The sequence below is a fragment of the Acinonyx jubatus genome, chromosome E3, assembly GCF_027475565.1.
Source record: "Acinonyx jubatus isolate Ajub_Pintada_27869175 chromosome E3, VMU_Ajub_asm_v1.0, whole genome shotgun sequence".
NCBI classification, from domain to species: Eukaryota; Metazoa; Chordata; class Mammalia; order Carnivora; family Felidae; genus Acinonyx; species Acinonyx jubatus.
The window spans coordinates 87,781-103,599 of NC_069398.1; the positions used below are offsets into that span (position 1 = coordinate 87,781).

At 47.9% G+C, this 15,819-nt stretch overlaps 1 protein-coding gene across 25 annotated transcripts in view; it reads left to right on the forward strand.

Moving 5' to 3' along the window:
* The first annotated feature begins 485 nt into the window (after positions 1-485).
* RBFOX1 (RNA binding fox-1 homolog 1) overlaps positions 486-15,819 on the forward strand; it is a 2,045,752-nt gene continuing 2,030,418 nt past the window's right edge. For 5 of the 25 annotated variants that reach the window (XR_008294525.1, XR_008294524.1, XM_027042980.2 and 2 more), the window contains exon 1: positions 503-793. Coding sequence is in view for 23 of the 25 variants with exons in the window: in XM_027042980.2 (XP_026898781.1) it covers positions 584-793 (210 nt within the window). In the remaining 2 variants the exon portion in view is untranslated. Of the gene's footprint in view, positions 794-15,819 lie in introns of all 25 variants that reach the window. The other 20 variants (XM_053213106.1, XM_027042970.2, XM_053213120.1 and 17 more) reach the window with 12 other exon arrangements.

Below are 15,819 nucleotides of genomic sequence, written 5' to 3' on the forward strand. Positions count from 1 at the left end.
CCTGGTCGGAGACAATGCCTTCCATGGTCACTGTTATAATTCCCTCTCACACGCAGTGCCTGGCCCATAGTGATGCTCAATAAACATCCTTGATAGGTAAGCACAGCTTTGGAAGGTGGTGTCTCTACATTAAACCCATCACTCTCTTGATCTGTTCAGAGCAGCCTGTTTTCCAGCCACCTCTAAATCATTCAAGATGCAGAATAGTATCAAAGACCAGGGTGTCTGTCCTCGCAGGGGATTCGAGAAGTGGATGTCTGTCTGTCCCTTCTCTCCTCCCTTCCTTGGTCAGGGAGACCATGGGGGTGCGATTTGGGGGCAGGGCTTTGCCAGAGCGGGCCTGGCCCCTGGCAGGTGAGAGGAGCGCAGGCCTCTTCCACGCGTGCCTGCGTTTTGCGTGAGCAGCCAGAAGGGGGCGGCAGAGAGACAGGAGTGGTCCACGGAGGAGCCCAGCTCGGAGCCGAGCCGCGCGAACCCACCGAGCCCGCGCTCAGAAGCCCGATCTCCCACCGACAGGCCGCTGGGTTCGGAAGGCTGCTGGGTCCTTTCTCTTCCCCAAGTGCAGGCAGAGCCCCCTGGAGCCATGGCCAGCCCTTCTGGCAGCCCCGAAGACTCGGGCAAGCTCAGAGGCAGGGATGGCTGGCAGAGGCGGGAGGAGGAGGATGCCCCTCCGGAGGAGAAGAGATTGAAGCTGGGGCTGGAGGGAGGAAGCGCAGCGCAGGAGGAAGGAGAAGACGCGCCACGTCTGGGCAGGGAAGAGACCGGCACCCAGACAGGTGGCGAAGGCAGAGGTGTAAGTGAGCGGGGGCTCAGGAGGGACGGGGGCTAGAGGTGGGGTGGGGTGGGCGGGGATGCTCCCCGTCGGCAGTCAGGTCCAAGTTGATAATTGGGCAGCAACTCCTGCAGGCAGGCGCGGTGTGACAGCTCGTGGAGACCTCCAGAGAAACTAGATGCTTGGTTGTTGGTCGCAACCCCCTTCTTGTTTTTGTAGCATCGACTTGCTGATTCTCCCACGCCGTCGTTGTATCTGCCTGGGAGACCCATGGGTTCTGCGGTTGGCCAAAGAGGGGAAGAGGAAGCCCTGTGTCCTGGGGGCCCCCTGAAGGGGAAGGAGGTGAAGGGAAGGAGGGCTCTGAGCAGCCCTCACCCTACACCTCCCTCCTAGACAGTGCTGTGTTAGGTGTCTTTTTGGGACTTTACTCCGGTGTGTGTTTCCCTCACCTGGTAAGGGGTTTGGGTGGGAAATGCCTCAGCATAGGTTCTGCCAGACCCTGTTCTGTCAGCATGTGGGCTGGCAGCAGCTCGCCCTGCCCCTCACCTGCCCTGTATCTTCCTGTCATTGTTCCCCATTCTGGTTGGGCAGTGAGAGTTGAGAGAGAAAGCAGGTGGCTTCCACCCCCAAGTCACTCTTCTCTCCTTATCCTTTCAGAGAGGGACAGTGAGGCAAAGTTCTGTGCATTCTCTCGGGTGCTACCTGGCTGTGGTCCCTGCTGCCTGAGGGTATGCATGAGGGTGTTTTGTTGCATACGTGCATGGTTACGTGAGTCACTAGGCATGTGTGTGATGGAGGTCAGTGCCCCGCTTGACCCCTTGGTTCCCGCTTTCTGCTTCTTCTCTTGAATCTTCCAATTGTGACCTGGTTGACCTTACATTTGGGGAGCACATGAGTCTGGAGGACAGATGAGGGTTGGCTGGATAGCTGTCCCCATGGCAAGGGCTGCTACTTTGAGAGTTTTTAATGGATAACGGGGTTGACCTTTTTGTTTCTTACAAATGTTTTTATTCTTGACCATTTGCTTGGCTGAGCTTGTCTTAAAAATTTGATTAGTGGCTAGTGAGCCCTGTGAGAGAGTTCCCCTTCTTTCTCCCAAATCCACGTAGGCAGCTGCTGCCTGCCTCCGTTCACCTGGCTGCATCAAAGCCCAGCCGACCCAGTGTGGGGCTGCTCCCAGGCACTGCTTCGGAGACCTTACCTCCCTATGATTGTGATTGTGTTCAGATTGTGGGCCACTTGGACACCAGAACCAGGTGAATTTCTGTTTCAGATGCCAGAAGAAGGATAATCCTTATGGAAGACTTATTGGGACACATCCCATGGAAAGAGTGAGAGGGATGTGTCGCAGTGTGGTGAGAGGAGAGGCCCTGTCAGAAACATGATTATGGGGGCAGTGCAGTGCTGAAACTTTTACTGTTGGAAGCCCCTCTCTCTATCACTTCCCTCGTTACTTGGGACTTTGCCAAAGACCAGGACATGAGGGTGGGAGGAAGTGACCCAAGTGCAGTGGGATGCTTAGGAATGTGGGTTTGAATCCTGGCTCTGACCTTCCTTTGCTTGGTGACTCAGGGCGAGTCACTTAACCTCTCCGAGCCTTGGTGTCCTCACTGGCGAAATGGATATGTCAGCAGGCCTTGTTTCACGGGATTATTATCCCTGAGATTAAGTAAAGGTTATCCATAGAAAGCACTTAGCATTAAGCCTGACACATAGTATGTGCTCAGTAAATGTGGTTTAGTACTGAAATTCACTCCATGCAGCTTGCTTGCTGTCATCTTTAGTTCTGGGGGTGCATCACAGGAGATGAGGGTCTTAGGCCAGAATCTCCACATTAAGTGCTTTCTGAAGGTTAAGAAATTATGTGCAGGTGATGAAACTTTTAAAAGGCAGAAACCGTATTGAACTTTTTGTTTCACAAAGAGAAATGGGGATGCCATGTTTAAAGGATTATGTCATAACTGGACAGAAACTGTCCTTGTTTCCTGAGCCTGAATCCAATTTTCTCCTTTTGGGGCACCTGGATCTTCTGGAGGAAGTCACCCTTCACAGTGGTGGTGTCTTGGTTTTCAAGTTTAAAGGTTGGCCAAGCCCGTGCTTCCCAGAATGCCTGTCAGACAGATTTCTCCTCCCTTGTAGTTTCTACAGGAATATTCTCTTTAAAGAGCCCAGGAAGCAGTTTCGGGCTGGTGCCAGAGCAGCAGCTATTTTTTTGAGGAGGAGAGCCCATTTCTTCACTCACAGACCATGTCCAAATGGAGAAAGAAGGACAGAATGCTTTTTCATGAGATTTTTGTCTGTGTAGACCATTAGCTTGGCTAAAATGTCAAAAACATCCTTGTTCTTTAATAGCAGCTTATTTTTAGGTGCAGATCATTTTGGGCTTTTCTCTGCAGAAGCCGCATGGATATCACCTCCCTGTCCATGTTGTATCTAGATGTTTCTAAAGAATAAAATACCCCTTCCCTTCACTGGGTCCGGAGCTTTGGATGGCTGAGGTTTACATGTGACTGGTTATCCTTCAAAGTGGCTCCCAGGCTTGGCTCTTGCCTTTAAGGTAGGGGGGTTTCTTTCCTCTGGTGGTTGCTGCGGAGTGCTTTGAGGAGATAAAATGGGGCCTCAGGAGCCATCTCAGTGCAGAGCTCTGCTGGAGGTGTGCCAGGAGGAGGGTGTGTGCCTAGTGAGGGCTGATCCCCCACCAGGGATCAGAAGTTTCACAGACTCCTTTTGCCCCCTCAGGACCAGTGCTGCTGAGAAGGTATCAAAGAACCAATCCTCCCAGAGCCTTTATTGACTCCTTTAAAGTGACCCCAGGGTGAGTCTGGCCTGCAGCTCTTCCTGGGGGTAGAGAAGGGTCTCTTCTAGGTAATTGGTTATCAACCTTAGTTGTCTGTTCAGCTTTTCTCAAGATCTGGAAACGTGGCATAGACTTCTGGGTTGTGCTGGGCAGAGCTGAAACCCCCTGTTGGAATCCCCATTCAAGAGTCCCCAGGATTGAGACCAGAGTGGGGAGGTTATCATCTGTAGGGGTCACCCTACAGAGGAGAGTCCAGACCGCCGGTCTCTCCCAGCTCACTGGTGATAGTCTACACCTGAGTATCTCAACTTTGGCACTAGTGACATTTGAGGCCAGATCATTTTGTGTTGTGGGGAGCTGTCCTTAGCAGCATCCCTGGCCTGTAGCCACTGGATGGCATTAACACTGCCTCTCCATCACTAGTGTGACAACCAAACATGTCCCCAGACATTGCCAAATGTCTAGGGCTTGGAGAAGAGGCAGATGAAATACCTTGTTTGAAAGCCACGGGTCTACACTTGTAAAACTGTTTCAGAGAGTAGGTGTTAAGTTTGGGTCCTTGCTGTACCACTTATGAGCTATGTGGCCATGGGAAATTTATTCAATTTTTATGGGCCTCAGTTTCCTCATCTATAAAATGGAGAGAGTGAGATAGAACCTCAATGGGTTGTTATGTTGGCATTCAATACAATTACAAGATAACAAACAGAAATGGTTTAGGAGAGCACAAAACAAATGGTCAATTCCATTTTTACTTATTTAGGTGAGTCAGACTCTGTCTCCCATCCCCTTATCCATTTGGTGAGGTGCGAGGGAGGAACATCATCCATCAAAACCTCAGATTGGATTTGTGTAGCATCTCACCTTTCCACATGGAATTCACCAGTTTCTCTCCAATTTCCTCCTTGGTTTTCTGGGTCCAGGATTCCAGGAAGGCAGGGGTGTGGGCAGTCAGAGCGGGTGGCACTCAGTTCACTCCCACACGGGAGAATTCCAAAGCTGGCTTGCCACGACAGGGCTTTTGGACCAACATCTGGGTTTCTGGATTCCCATTTGAGCACAGCTGGACTCCACAGGGCTGACGCTTTCTCTGCTGAAATATAGATATTTCCCTGGCAACAATCTCTCAAGCTGACATGAAGACATGGCCACCCACCGGAACACGGTGCTGCATGGGCTCTCCTATGATTTGTGAGGCAAGCTTCTGAGGACTGCAGTGTGGAAGTGAGAAATTGTAGGAGGTTCCCTCATTCTCCAAGGGCCAAAAGTGGGGTGCAGGTTGGTGGTGGAGGGTCCTCCAAGGAGGAAAAAGGCATGGAGGGCATTCCTTTCTGTTAGAACAGAGAGGTACAGGCCACACACTGGATGGCTCAGATTCTTCTGGGGAGGCAGGTGCCTCTGTGCCTGCATTCGTTTTGGATTGTGAGCTGTGTAGCCCTTAGCTATAATCATTTCAGAAACATTTAACCCCAGTGCTGGCAAACCAGGGCTTGGTTTGGACTTCTCAGCTAGAGAGATGCAGACTGCTGGGCGATATTCTCCTGATTCTTTTCATTTTGGTGAGATGTTTGTTGTCTTTTTTTGTTCTCTGGAACATGATTTGGAGCTGGAGGAGCAGGAGAGAGACCAGTTTGGGCGCTGAGACAAGGGTCTATGTCAGGGATGTGGTGGCTGTGATGGTGGTGATGGTAGTGAGTGGAGTTGCGTGCCTGAACAGAGGAAAGCTTATGAGATACATTAAAGACTTCAGCATGTATTTAGTATGGCAATGAGAAAGAGGCAGGGTCAGATTGACTTCCAGAATGGCAGGGAAGACTATGAATTTGGTTTTGGACTTTGGCTAAGGTTGCTCTCAGACCCAGGTGACAATGTCTAACAGGATAGACAGGTCTGGGGCTGGACATTCAGACTTGAGAGTCATCAGTGTAGATAGTACTCGAGGCTGGGGGACACCTGAGGTTGACTGGGGAGAGAGTGGAGAGGCAAGAGGAGGGGATTTGGTATAAGCATGAGGAAATCTTAATGATGAGGAGAAGCATCCATGAGAGGCATCAGAGGAGCAGCAGGCAGAGGATATGTGGCTCCACAGACACGAGGAAAGGGTGAGGGTTGGTTGTGTTAAAGAGAGCCTGTTGGATTTCATATATCATGCTCATGAGGTCTTAAGGGAATTTAAATGGAGGCTGGTTGTGTGTGTGTGTGTGTGTGGGGGGGGTGTGTACCAGGATTTACCCTAAGTCTGGGTATTCCTGCACCCAACCAGGGTGTGTGCCCCGAAGCAGGGAACACTCATGGTCTTGACTCTTGCAAAACTACAGTTTGTATTCATGAATTCTGTCCTCCTCGCAACACTCAGCTATCGCTTTTCCAGGACCCAGTCTTGGTGGAGAGTCCTGCCCTGGCAGTGTTCCTTAGCATAAGATGGTGCCATTAGGAGAACTTCACTTCTCAATACTGAGGGCCGTCTTCATTCCTTCTTTTCATTCCTTCTCTAAGTATTAGAGCAGCTCCTATGTGCCAGGTGCTGGTCTAGGCGCTAGCTTTCAAGATGGTTCAGTTCCTTTTCTCTTGGAGAAACTGCTCTAGTGGTGGGAACAGACTCTGGTCTATGGGCCAAAGGTGGCCCCTTCCTTGTGATTGTAAATAAAGTTTTATTGGCACATAGCTGCACCTATTCATGTACATATTGTCTATGGCTGCTTTCCTGCTTCAATGGGAGAGTTGAATACTTGGGCTCACAAAGCCAAAAATATTTACTCTGAGAATCTCAGGTTAAGGGGCTTTGCACCCTCATGGTGTCCCATGCGGTTTATAAGTACTGCTGCCTTTGAAATCTGTGCAGCTCTGAGGAGGAGTTGCAAAAAAAGTGCTCAACTTGCAGGACTCCAATGGAGGGGGTACAGGTCTCCCACTCTCAACTTTATTGGTCTTTGGTGTCAGGGGCAGGACTGGGGTTTTGAGTGAGCTTTCCTCACCCCTGTGGCAGGGCAGCAGGCTAGCGTCATCCAGGTTTTGGATGGGGGAGACAAAGGTGGAGGTGGGGAATAGTGACTTGTTCTCCTCCTAAGCGTTTTCCTTAAATGGGTCCTTAGCCAGTGTTTGGTGTCCCACTTTGCACAGCTGCCCAAATCCAGTGAGGTCAGCCATCTTGGTGCTGTGAGTCTGGGGTACAGAGCTTCCAAATCACCAAGAAGAGATAAAAAAGATGGTTTTTGCAAGCACAAGAACTCAGGTTATTGAAATTAACATTTCCCCCCCCAAGTTTTATAATGTCTGGGCATGCATATTTAAGCGTCTGCCTCAAAAGCTCTCACTAATAAGCAGATGGTGCATTTAATTTCCTTTTTTTGTTCTCTGAGCAACATACAGCTTCCTGCATGGTCCTCCTTGCAGGCAACTGTACATAGGGGTGACCAAGGACTTCTGACCATCAACACAGGTCTCTAGAGGCTGCTGAGAGCCCTTTATTCCTGGGGCTGTTCCATGGAGGGACTGGTCTTTTCCTTCCTTTTCAGCCCCAGCAGAAAGTTGTCATGTTACTCACAGCCCACAGGGCTCCTGTGTTTGCCTCTCCAAAGAATCTTGGCTGCATCTGACCCCCTGTACCTCACCAGCTGGAGAGTAGGGGTTCCAAGGAGGCTGGGGGTCCGAGGGTGCAGCCCCAGAGCCTGAGAAAAGCTGCTGGGAAGAGGATCCAAAAGGATGGTAGAGGCAAAGAGGAGAGCTCGGGTGCAGAGCAAGGACCTTGAAGGCACAAAGGAGAAAGCTGGGATTTTTAAAAACAGGGAAGAGCAGAGAGCTTTAGCATGGTCCAGGTATGGCTGGGCTTTATGAATTTTACTTGTTTTCTGTTTCCCTAGCTTCTCTCTCTGTGTTCCAAGGTGTCATAGAACACTTGCGGGGGCTCTGAGAAGCTCTGGGTTCCAATGGTCTTTGGGGAATGCAGGGACTGCGCCGAGGGTTTCCTTGGCTCTGCGCCTCTTCTGTCCAGGCCTCCATTCCCGACTATGTGCAGACCTGCCTTGCATCTCAGACCTCCGTCCTGGAGAAACCTGGACAAGGCTTGTGCCTGTGCTGTGGGGCTTGTGTCTTGTGTGTATGGATAAGAAGACTTTGTGACTTGGAAACCTCTTGGCTTGAACTGGAAAACCTGGGAGGGAAAATCTATGCCCTCTTAATTTTGCTTTTTGCTTCCGTATTCTGTTGACCTGATGGAGCTATAAGCCCTGGTGTGCAGGAATCAGGCTGGACACAAGAGTCCACTTGGTCTGAGTATAACTTTGGGGGTTTTGTTCTGCTTATTAAAACTACAGATTATTATTTATTCATTGTAAAGAATTTAAACAATACCATTATATATAAAACAAAAAGCAGAACTCCTCCTTTGTTTCTCTTCAATCTTTAAAAAATTATTTTTAAAATGTTTATTTATTTTTGACAGAGAGAGAGAGAGCGAGAGCGAGCGAGCATGAGTGGGGGAGGGGCAGAGAGAGAGGGAGACACAGAATCTGAAGCAGGCTCCAGGCTCTGAGCTCTCAGCACAGAGCCCGACGTGGGACTCGAATTCACAGACCACAAGATCATGACCTGAGCCAAAGTCAGACGCTCAACTGACTGAGCCATCCAGGCACCCCTGTTTCTCTTCAATCTTGCTTCTCAGAAGTAACACTGGGAGGGGTTGAGGTATATCCTTCCACACCTTTCTTTGTGTGTGTGCAAGCATGTATATCTGCACACAAATTGTTTAATTTTTTAAAAAGTTTATTTATTTTGAGGGAGTGGTGGGTAGGGAGGGGCCAAGGGGAAGGGAGAGAGAATTCCAAGCAGGCTCCGAGCTGTCAGTGCACAGTCTGACACGGGGCTTGATTCCATGAACCGTGAGATAATGACCTGGGCCAAAATCCAGAGTTGGACACTTAACTGACTGAACCACCCAGGTGCTCCTAAATTGTTTCATTTTAATCTTTTAAAAATACAAATGGGATAATGCTATAGTTATTGTTTGGAAAAGCCTCCTTTTAACTCAGTGATGTATATCTTTGACCTCATTTCATGTTGGAACCTGGATTCCACTGTGCTTTCCAGCCAGTTATTGTGCTGTGTGGATGCACCGTACTTTCTTTAGCCAGCTCTATACTGATAGATCTCTGAATGGTTTCTGCTTCTTCCCTATTGCAAATGGTGTTGTGATGAATATTCCAACATACATCACTGGATTCTCTGTGCCTGTGTTTTTGTAAGATGTTCCTAGGAACAGGATATCCAGATTAGAGGGTGATCTGTGCTGAAATTTGTATCCTGATTAAGTATGTTTCCCCGCTGCCAGCTCTCCAAGGCTCCACATGGTGCTATCCTCTACGGGGATCATTCTCCGAAGCCTGAGGGCATTGGTCAGAATGGCATTCTCTGCCTCACTTTCATCTAGGTCAGTCCACACCCTGGTACCACCCCTAGCAGAGACTCTGGCTTCCGACTCTAACAGGTGGCTTCACTCCAGAGGGAAAATTCCCTTTCCCAGACATTCTTGGTGATATTACTGCAAGTTCCAAAGTCGGCATTTGCCTCCTTCAGGCCTTGCCACTCCCTACCTGTGTGTGCTTGAGTAAGCTGATTTTGCTCTGGCCTCAGTTGCCTCAAAGGTAAATGGTGAAAATATATAATAATAATGGCTGCCTCCCTGGGCTGCAGGACTCAGTGAAGTAACCACCACTTCCACACACTTGGCTTGTTGTGCACACTCAGCAAGTGCTGGGAGGTCATTGCTGAATGACAGCAGGCCAGGCTGTGGCTTGACCAGGGGCTGTGTCTTCAGTACCAAGTCTAGTGCCAGGGCCTTAGGAAATGCTCAGCCAGTGACTGAAAGGCAGGGACAGAGATTGGGGCAGAGGCAGTAGGAGCAGACCAAAGGAAACGAGGCTCCCACTAGATCCCCAGATGGAGGACTCCAAGATGACCCTGCAGTCTTAGAGCCCCTGCCCCTTTCCCATCCTCGCCAAGGCCTATTGGAGTCTGCTGTGTCTTCCAGGCCAGGGCCCAGAAGCCTGAACTGGGCAGGTGCTGGTCAGCGTCCTGCTGTATCATGGCACCTCCACTCCCAACTTGTACCTGGATGCCAAGTGTCCCTGAGTTGGTAGGGACTCGGCTTGTTCTGAGCCCAGGGACAAAAAACGGGGAGATGTGGACGGATAGGGACCCCCATTTTGGCCCTTGCCTTTTCTCTTTGACTTTGGATACTGCAAGACTCACGTACACTCAAGTGTGTGTGTGCGTGTGTGCGTGTGTGCGTGTGTGTGTGTGTGTGTGTGTGTGTGTTTCTTTCTTTATGAGTTTCCAAGTCTTAGGTTGTATGGGACTAGGGTTGCCAGTTAAACTTGAGTTCCAATTAACAAATTTTTTAGTATAGGTATATCCCAGTGCAACATTTGGGACATAAAAGCAATTCATTGTGTATCTGAAATTCAAGTTTAACTGGCGTCCTGCCTTTTTACTTGCTACATCTGGCAATTCAGTGTGTGGGGTGACAGTGTGTGTTCGTGTGTCTCCATATGAAGGACTGTCTGTAAGCACAAGGATGGGGATCAATTGAGAAGACCCTTCTGGAGTGCTTTAGTGGCCTAGGGGCAGGTGGGTTGGATACTCCAGCCCCCACGCCTGGGCAGTGCTCCCTAGCATCTGCCTTCTGTCATCTCTGTTAGTTTCCCTCCCATGTCTCTCCAAACACAGGGGCAAGAGCTGCCCCATCCACCCTTGTTTGGAGCACAGCTGCCCAGCCAGACGAGATGCAAACAGTTCGCAGATGGCTGTAAAGCTTTCCCCAGCTCCCTCTGCAAGGGGGCTGCAGATGAAACGGAAGTCCTGATCCTCACTGCCTCCCCCTTCCAGAAAACCCGGGCCAAGAGCCACCGTGTTGCTGCTTTACACACTCCTCCCTCCTGGCGATTAAACCACATAGTGTTTTGCCAAACAAATAAAACCCTTCATTTCCACCATAAACTTGTTCACACGCGCAGGCTGATTGATCCACCAGTGTGCCTGATTCATCAGCCCTTTCTCTCAGGCGGCAAGAGGCTCTTCTCTCCGGCGCTGGTGAAGAGCTGCTTAATTTCCATCTGAAAGACTCTTGGTAGAAACCAACCACAGTTTTGAAAGCTGCTTCCTCCCGTTTTGCAGATTCCGTGTGGTTCTTGATATTTGATCTTGACTGAAATCATCCTGGGCCCTGCCCCAGGTATCACAAGCCTAAGGGTGCATTTGTGTCCAGTTGGCTGGAGGGGGGAGAGGGAGCTGTCAAGGAGAATGTTCAACGTGGCCTCTGAGTCCATAGCAGCCTTTCATGGGAAATACCACCAAGGAACTTTATCCCTCCTGTTTCAGAAGAAATTACAGTTTAGTCATTTACTGAGTTTGTTATAGACAGGGTCTCAGTTTCCTTGCAACTTCTCTGTGAGGCTGGTGCTATGATTATTTGCATGTTTACTTGCTCTCTCTAGTCTCTTTAAAGCTCCTTTATTTGCAATACTGTTTTCTGCCACAGGGCCTTTGCACACCCTGCTCTCTCTGCCTAGAAAGCTCTTTCTCCCACTCCTTCACCTGGTAAACATCTCATCTGTAAGCTGACTTACCACTGTCTCAGGGAAACCTGGCCACACTGACTCAGTCACAGCAAATTCCTGATACCTGTTCTCATTGTATCAGGTGTCTTTCTGTTGTAGGTCGAAGCCCAACTATAGCCACCTATTTCTTTGGGCATGATATTTGATGAATAATTGACCCCTTTTACACTATAATCACAATGTGGGTAGGGGCCATGCTTGTTCATGATTACCATTGTCTCTGGTGTTTAGCATATGCTCAGCTAGAATTTGATTAATGAATGAAGCATACCCATTTTATAGATGAGGAAATGGAGGACTAGGAATATTGCATAATTTGCCTGGTGTTATACAGTCACTTAAAGATGGGGCTGAATTAGAATGCACTGGGTTGCTCTCTGGGCACATACTATTAACTACTTCACTGTGGCAGCTTTCCAACAACACAAGTGAGAAAGAACACATAGAACACATATAACTAGTATCCTAAAAGTCCTCTAGTAGATGGTGTCAGGAATGTGCCTATGAGCCTTCTTAAGGTATTGCATACAATGTCCCATGTTTCTGACTTGTCCTTAGCAAAGGCCTTAGTAATATTTGAAGCACAGTTATCAGTGCGGGAGGATGGATGTTTATAATTTTGAAAAAAAGAGTTTATATTATATTTAGCTTGTGTCTTCCATGGCCCCTTGATCTCTAGCTTCAGTTATGCAAAATCCACATTGTCTCTCTTGATAGCTGTTCAACTTCTTTTCCCTCTTCAAGTTGGCTTAGAACTTAATCCCGTAACTGAGGCCTGCTCCCTATACCTATTCCTTATACAGGTTGACGTGAATTTTGTCAATAACTGTTCTACTTTTTGGTGAAGGCCAGATTGAAGGAAAGCCTTGAAAGGTGAAGATACCTGATGGGCGGGTAGTCACTTGAGTTAATCCAAAGGTTGGAATAAGGGAAGGGGTGCCTGGGTGGCTTAGTCGGTTAAGCGTCCGACTTCAGCTCAGGTTATGATCTCATGGTCTGTGAGTTTGAGCCCCGCATTGGGCTCTGTGCTGACAGCTCACAGCCTACAGCCTGCTTTGGATTCTGTGTCTTCCTCTGTCTCTCTGCCCCTCCCCCATTTGCACTCTGTCTCTGTCTCTCTCTCTCTCGAAAATAAATAAACATTAAAAAAATAAGAAAGTAAAAAAAAGGCTGACCTGGAGGATTGGAGGAGTCTCAGAACTGAGGGTCAGGCCCAGATAGAGAAAGGGATTGAGCATGCCAGTGTGAACTGTGAGTATTGGATACCCACCCCCCTTCTCCTGATGGTTAGGGAAGACTTGATGAGCCTGCTTAATTTGATGGAGGGATTGAAAAATCTTTCAGTGGAACTGTCCTGAAATGACAGCAATGTGACATAGCCAAGTTATTGATTATTGATTGCCAATTTGTCATCAGCTCAACAACTTTCAGTTATAGTTGTAATTTGCATTAATTATTAATGCAGGCTTTGACTTTCCTAATCAATAAAGGGGGTGTTCAGAGAGCAGTGACTAAGGCTGAGCACTGTCCAAAATGATGGGTATTTCATGGGCAAGTCTCCTCACCCACCCACCTGCAGGTGGGGAGACCTCCTTTGGTTTTTTAGAGGACCCTGAATAAATGGCAAATAATGCTGCTCAAGCCTTCCTCCCACCACCCATCTACCCACACATCTATCCATCTATCCATCTGTCCACCATATACCCACCCATCCCCATCTACCCATTCATTCACCCAGCTACCCACCCATCCATCCACTCATCCATTCATCCATCCATCTATCCGTCCATCATCCGTTCATCCATCCATCCATCCATCCATCCATCCATCTTCTTGAACCTTTGTTCATTTATTCAACAAAGACTTATTAACCAACTAATAGATTCTGGGAAGGCACTGACTCTAATGATTAAGAACACAGGCTCTGAAATCTGACTCCATGGGCTCAAACTGAGTTTCATCACCTCCTAGTTAGCTCTTTGGCAAGATATATAACTTCTGTGTGGTTCCATTTTCACATCTGATAACTGATTGTTAATTGTTCCTACTATTACTATTGCAGATATAGTGAGGGTTAAATAAGATGCCACATAAAAGTATATCATTCACACTCAACAGACATTAACTTTCACCTTATTAATTTTTGTTGGTGCTGCAGGTAACATGGTGAGCATAAGGCAGATATGTATTTGAATATGCTACAACCTATACTGTGGTAAGTTCTGTAGTAAGGGAAGGCCAGGCAGTTATAAGGGACCCTGGCGCAATATTGGGGCTTCTAGGAAAATGTTCTCCGAGGATTTGCTGTGTCAGCTGAGTCTTGCAGGATAGGTAGGAGTTGGCCTCTTGCATGGCGATCCCAGCCAGTGTGTGACCAAGTAACCAGTCCTTGCAATGTTGGGTCCCGGTCCCCACTGGCAGAGGTGAGTGACCCAGTCTTCCTGTCCCCTCTGCTGGAAGTCCACAAGATCTGGGAGTGGCTATTAGGTAGGGGGAAAGGGCTGGCAATAACAGTGGCCTTCACCTATCATCGCACTCCCTCTGTGGCATCTGGAGGGCTGTGCCTAGTCTCCTGTCTGCAGAGTGAGGTCAGGCATACCAAGTCTGCTTCTCTCCTGGGACTGTCAGGAGGATAAGATTAGATGGCAAGAGAGGGCCCTTTGAAAATGAAAACATTCTATTTGAATGCAGAGTGTTCTGTGACTGTGATATTTTCTGTCCTGTGAAATCATCATTGACCCTGAAAGCATCTATTCAAAAAACCAATGGAGTTAACCCTTCCTCTGTGTCTGTGCTGGGGGAGGGAATTTGTCAACGATTGTTTTTGCTGTTTTTACACACAGAGAAAACGAAGGCAGGTGCAGAAACAGGACTAGGAGTCCTACCCAGGACTCCTGGCTCCCTGACTGTGTAGGGCCTTTCAGAAACAGTCCTTGTCTAAATATTTGCAGAGGTTCCTTAGACAATATCTAAAAACAAAAGTGGATGTCAGGCGGATTCTCCACAACCAGGATGGTTCCAGAGTTGAATCAAGTGGAAACATCTCTGGAGTCAGACAGATTTGGATTTGAACCCCACATTTTGACAGTTACAAGCTTTGGGAACTGAGCAGGTTATTTAACATTTCCAAGTGACCTTGGAAAATAGGAGACATTGTACTAAAACTCAGAAGATGACTCTTACCTGGCTCTTGTTTGGGGAGAGTGATCAGTGGGGCAGGATTCGAGCATCCTAGGTGCTCGGCTCTGATACCAACAAAGCCCACAGTCAGTCCCACAGATGTTTCCCTTGCAGGGTTACTCTAAGCATCGGAATCATGCACACAGGATGCTGACACAGTAGTCAACATTTATGGGTATATTTTAGTGCCTTCTTTGGTGTTTTCCATAGTTGCATGTTTACCCAATCTTTAAGAGAATTTGAATCATGTGCAGAAGAGTATTTATTACTTATACCAATTCCTGGGGCTGTCTTCCAGAAATATTGATGTTTAGTGGCTCTGCTGGGATCTGCATTTACAAAAGCTCCCAGGTGAGTCTCATTTGGCTGGCCTGGCTCTGGCTCAGGGACCCAGTCCTCAGTGCATACTTTGCTCAAATTTCAAGTTTGGCTCTTTTTCTCCATCTTGTATTACCCTCACTTGTGCTCAAGTTTCTTTCTTTCCCTTGGACTGTAAGCTCCTTGATGTCAGGGTCATTTCTTGCTTATGCTTACATCAGTGAAGCAAAGCAACATTTCTAGGTGCTCAGTGGAGTGGCACTGCTTGCTGAATGGGGTCAACCTTGAGGGTGGTGTGTGTGTGTGCATTTGTGTGTGTGTGTGTGTGTGTGTGTGTGTGTGAGAGAGAGAGAGAGAGAGAGAGAGAGAGAGAGAGAGAGAGAGAGAGGTGAATCTTTGTCAGAAGAACCTTTTTGTCCTTCATCTGCATTTGCTGTGAGTCAATGTGATTTACTCTAATGGAAGCCAGTTCAGCTTATGCAGAGGCCCTGCCCTGGAATGGAACAAGGTTATGGATGGACAGAGCTTCCGAAAGCTTTCCTGGGAAATGCTTCAGTGTCATCCTCAGCTAATTGAACTCAAGTTTTCACTTCTGTTTAACACTTCCATGGAGGCCATTTTGATTTTTTCTGTGGAGTGGGTGCTATCAGATCCCCTGTAAAAGTGTATGGAAATAACTAGGATTGAGTTTGGGGATGAAGGTACTTCATCTACTAAACGAAAACCAGTGTATCACCTCGGGCCTGGAGAAATTAATTCCTAGTGCATGGTCTTCAGCACCATCTTCCCTCTGCTGCCCAGACAGGTGATGGAACTTCCATTAGCTTAAGCCCTAGGGTAAGTTCAGTGTGGAAACAGAGCCCCCTCCACCCCTTGCTCCTTGACATGTAGTGCACATGCAGCATGAGTGAGGACAACAACTCCTTTGGAGTCGTTTGTTATTGCAGCAAAACCTAATCTAGCTTGACTGATTATGGTGAGATGTATATATATATGTATACACACACACACACACACACACACACACACATATATATACATACATACATATATATACACACGCACGTGAAATATATATATATATTTCTTCATACATATATTTTTCATATATATATTTTGTCAACTACCAATTTCATATA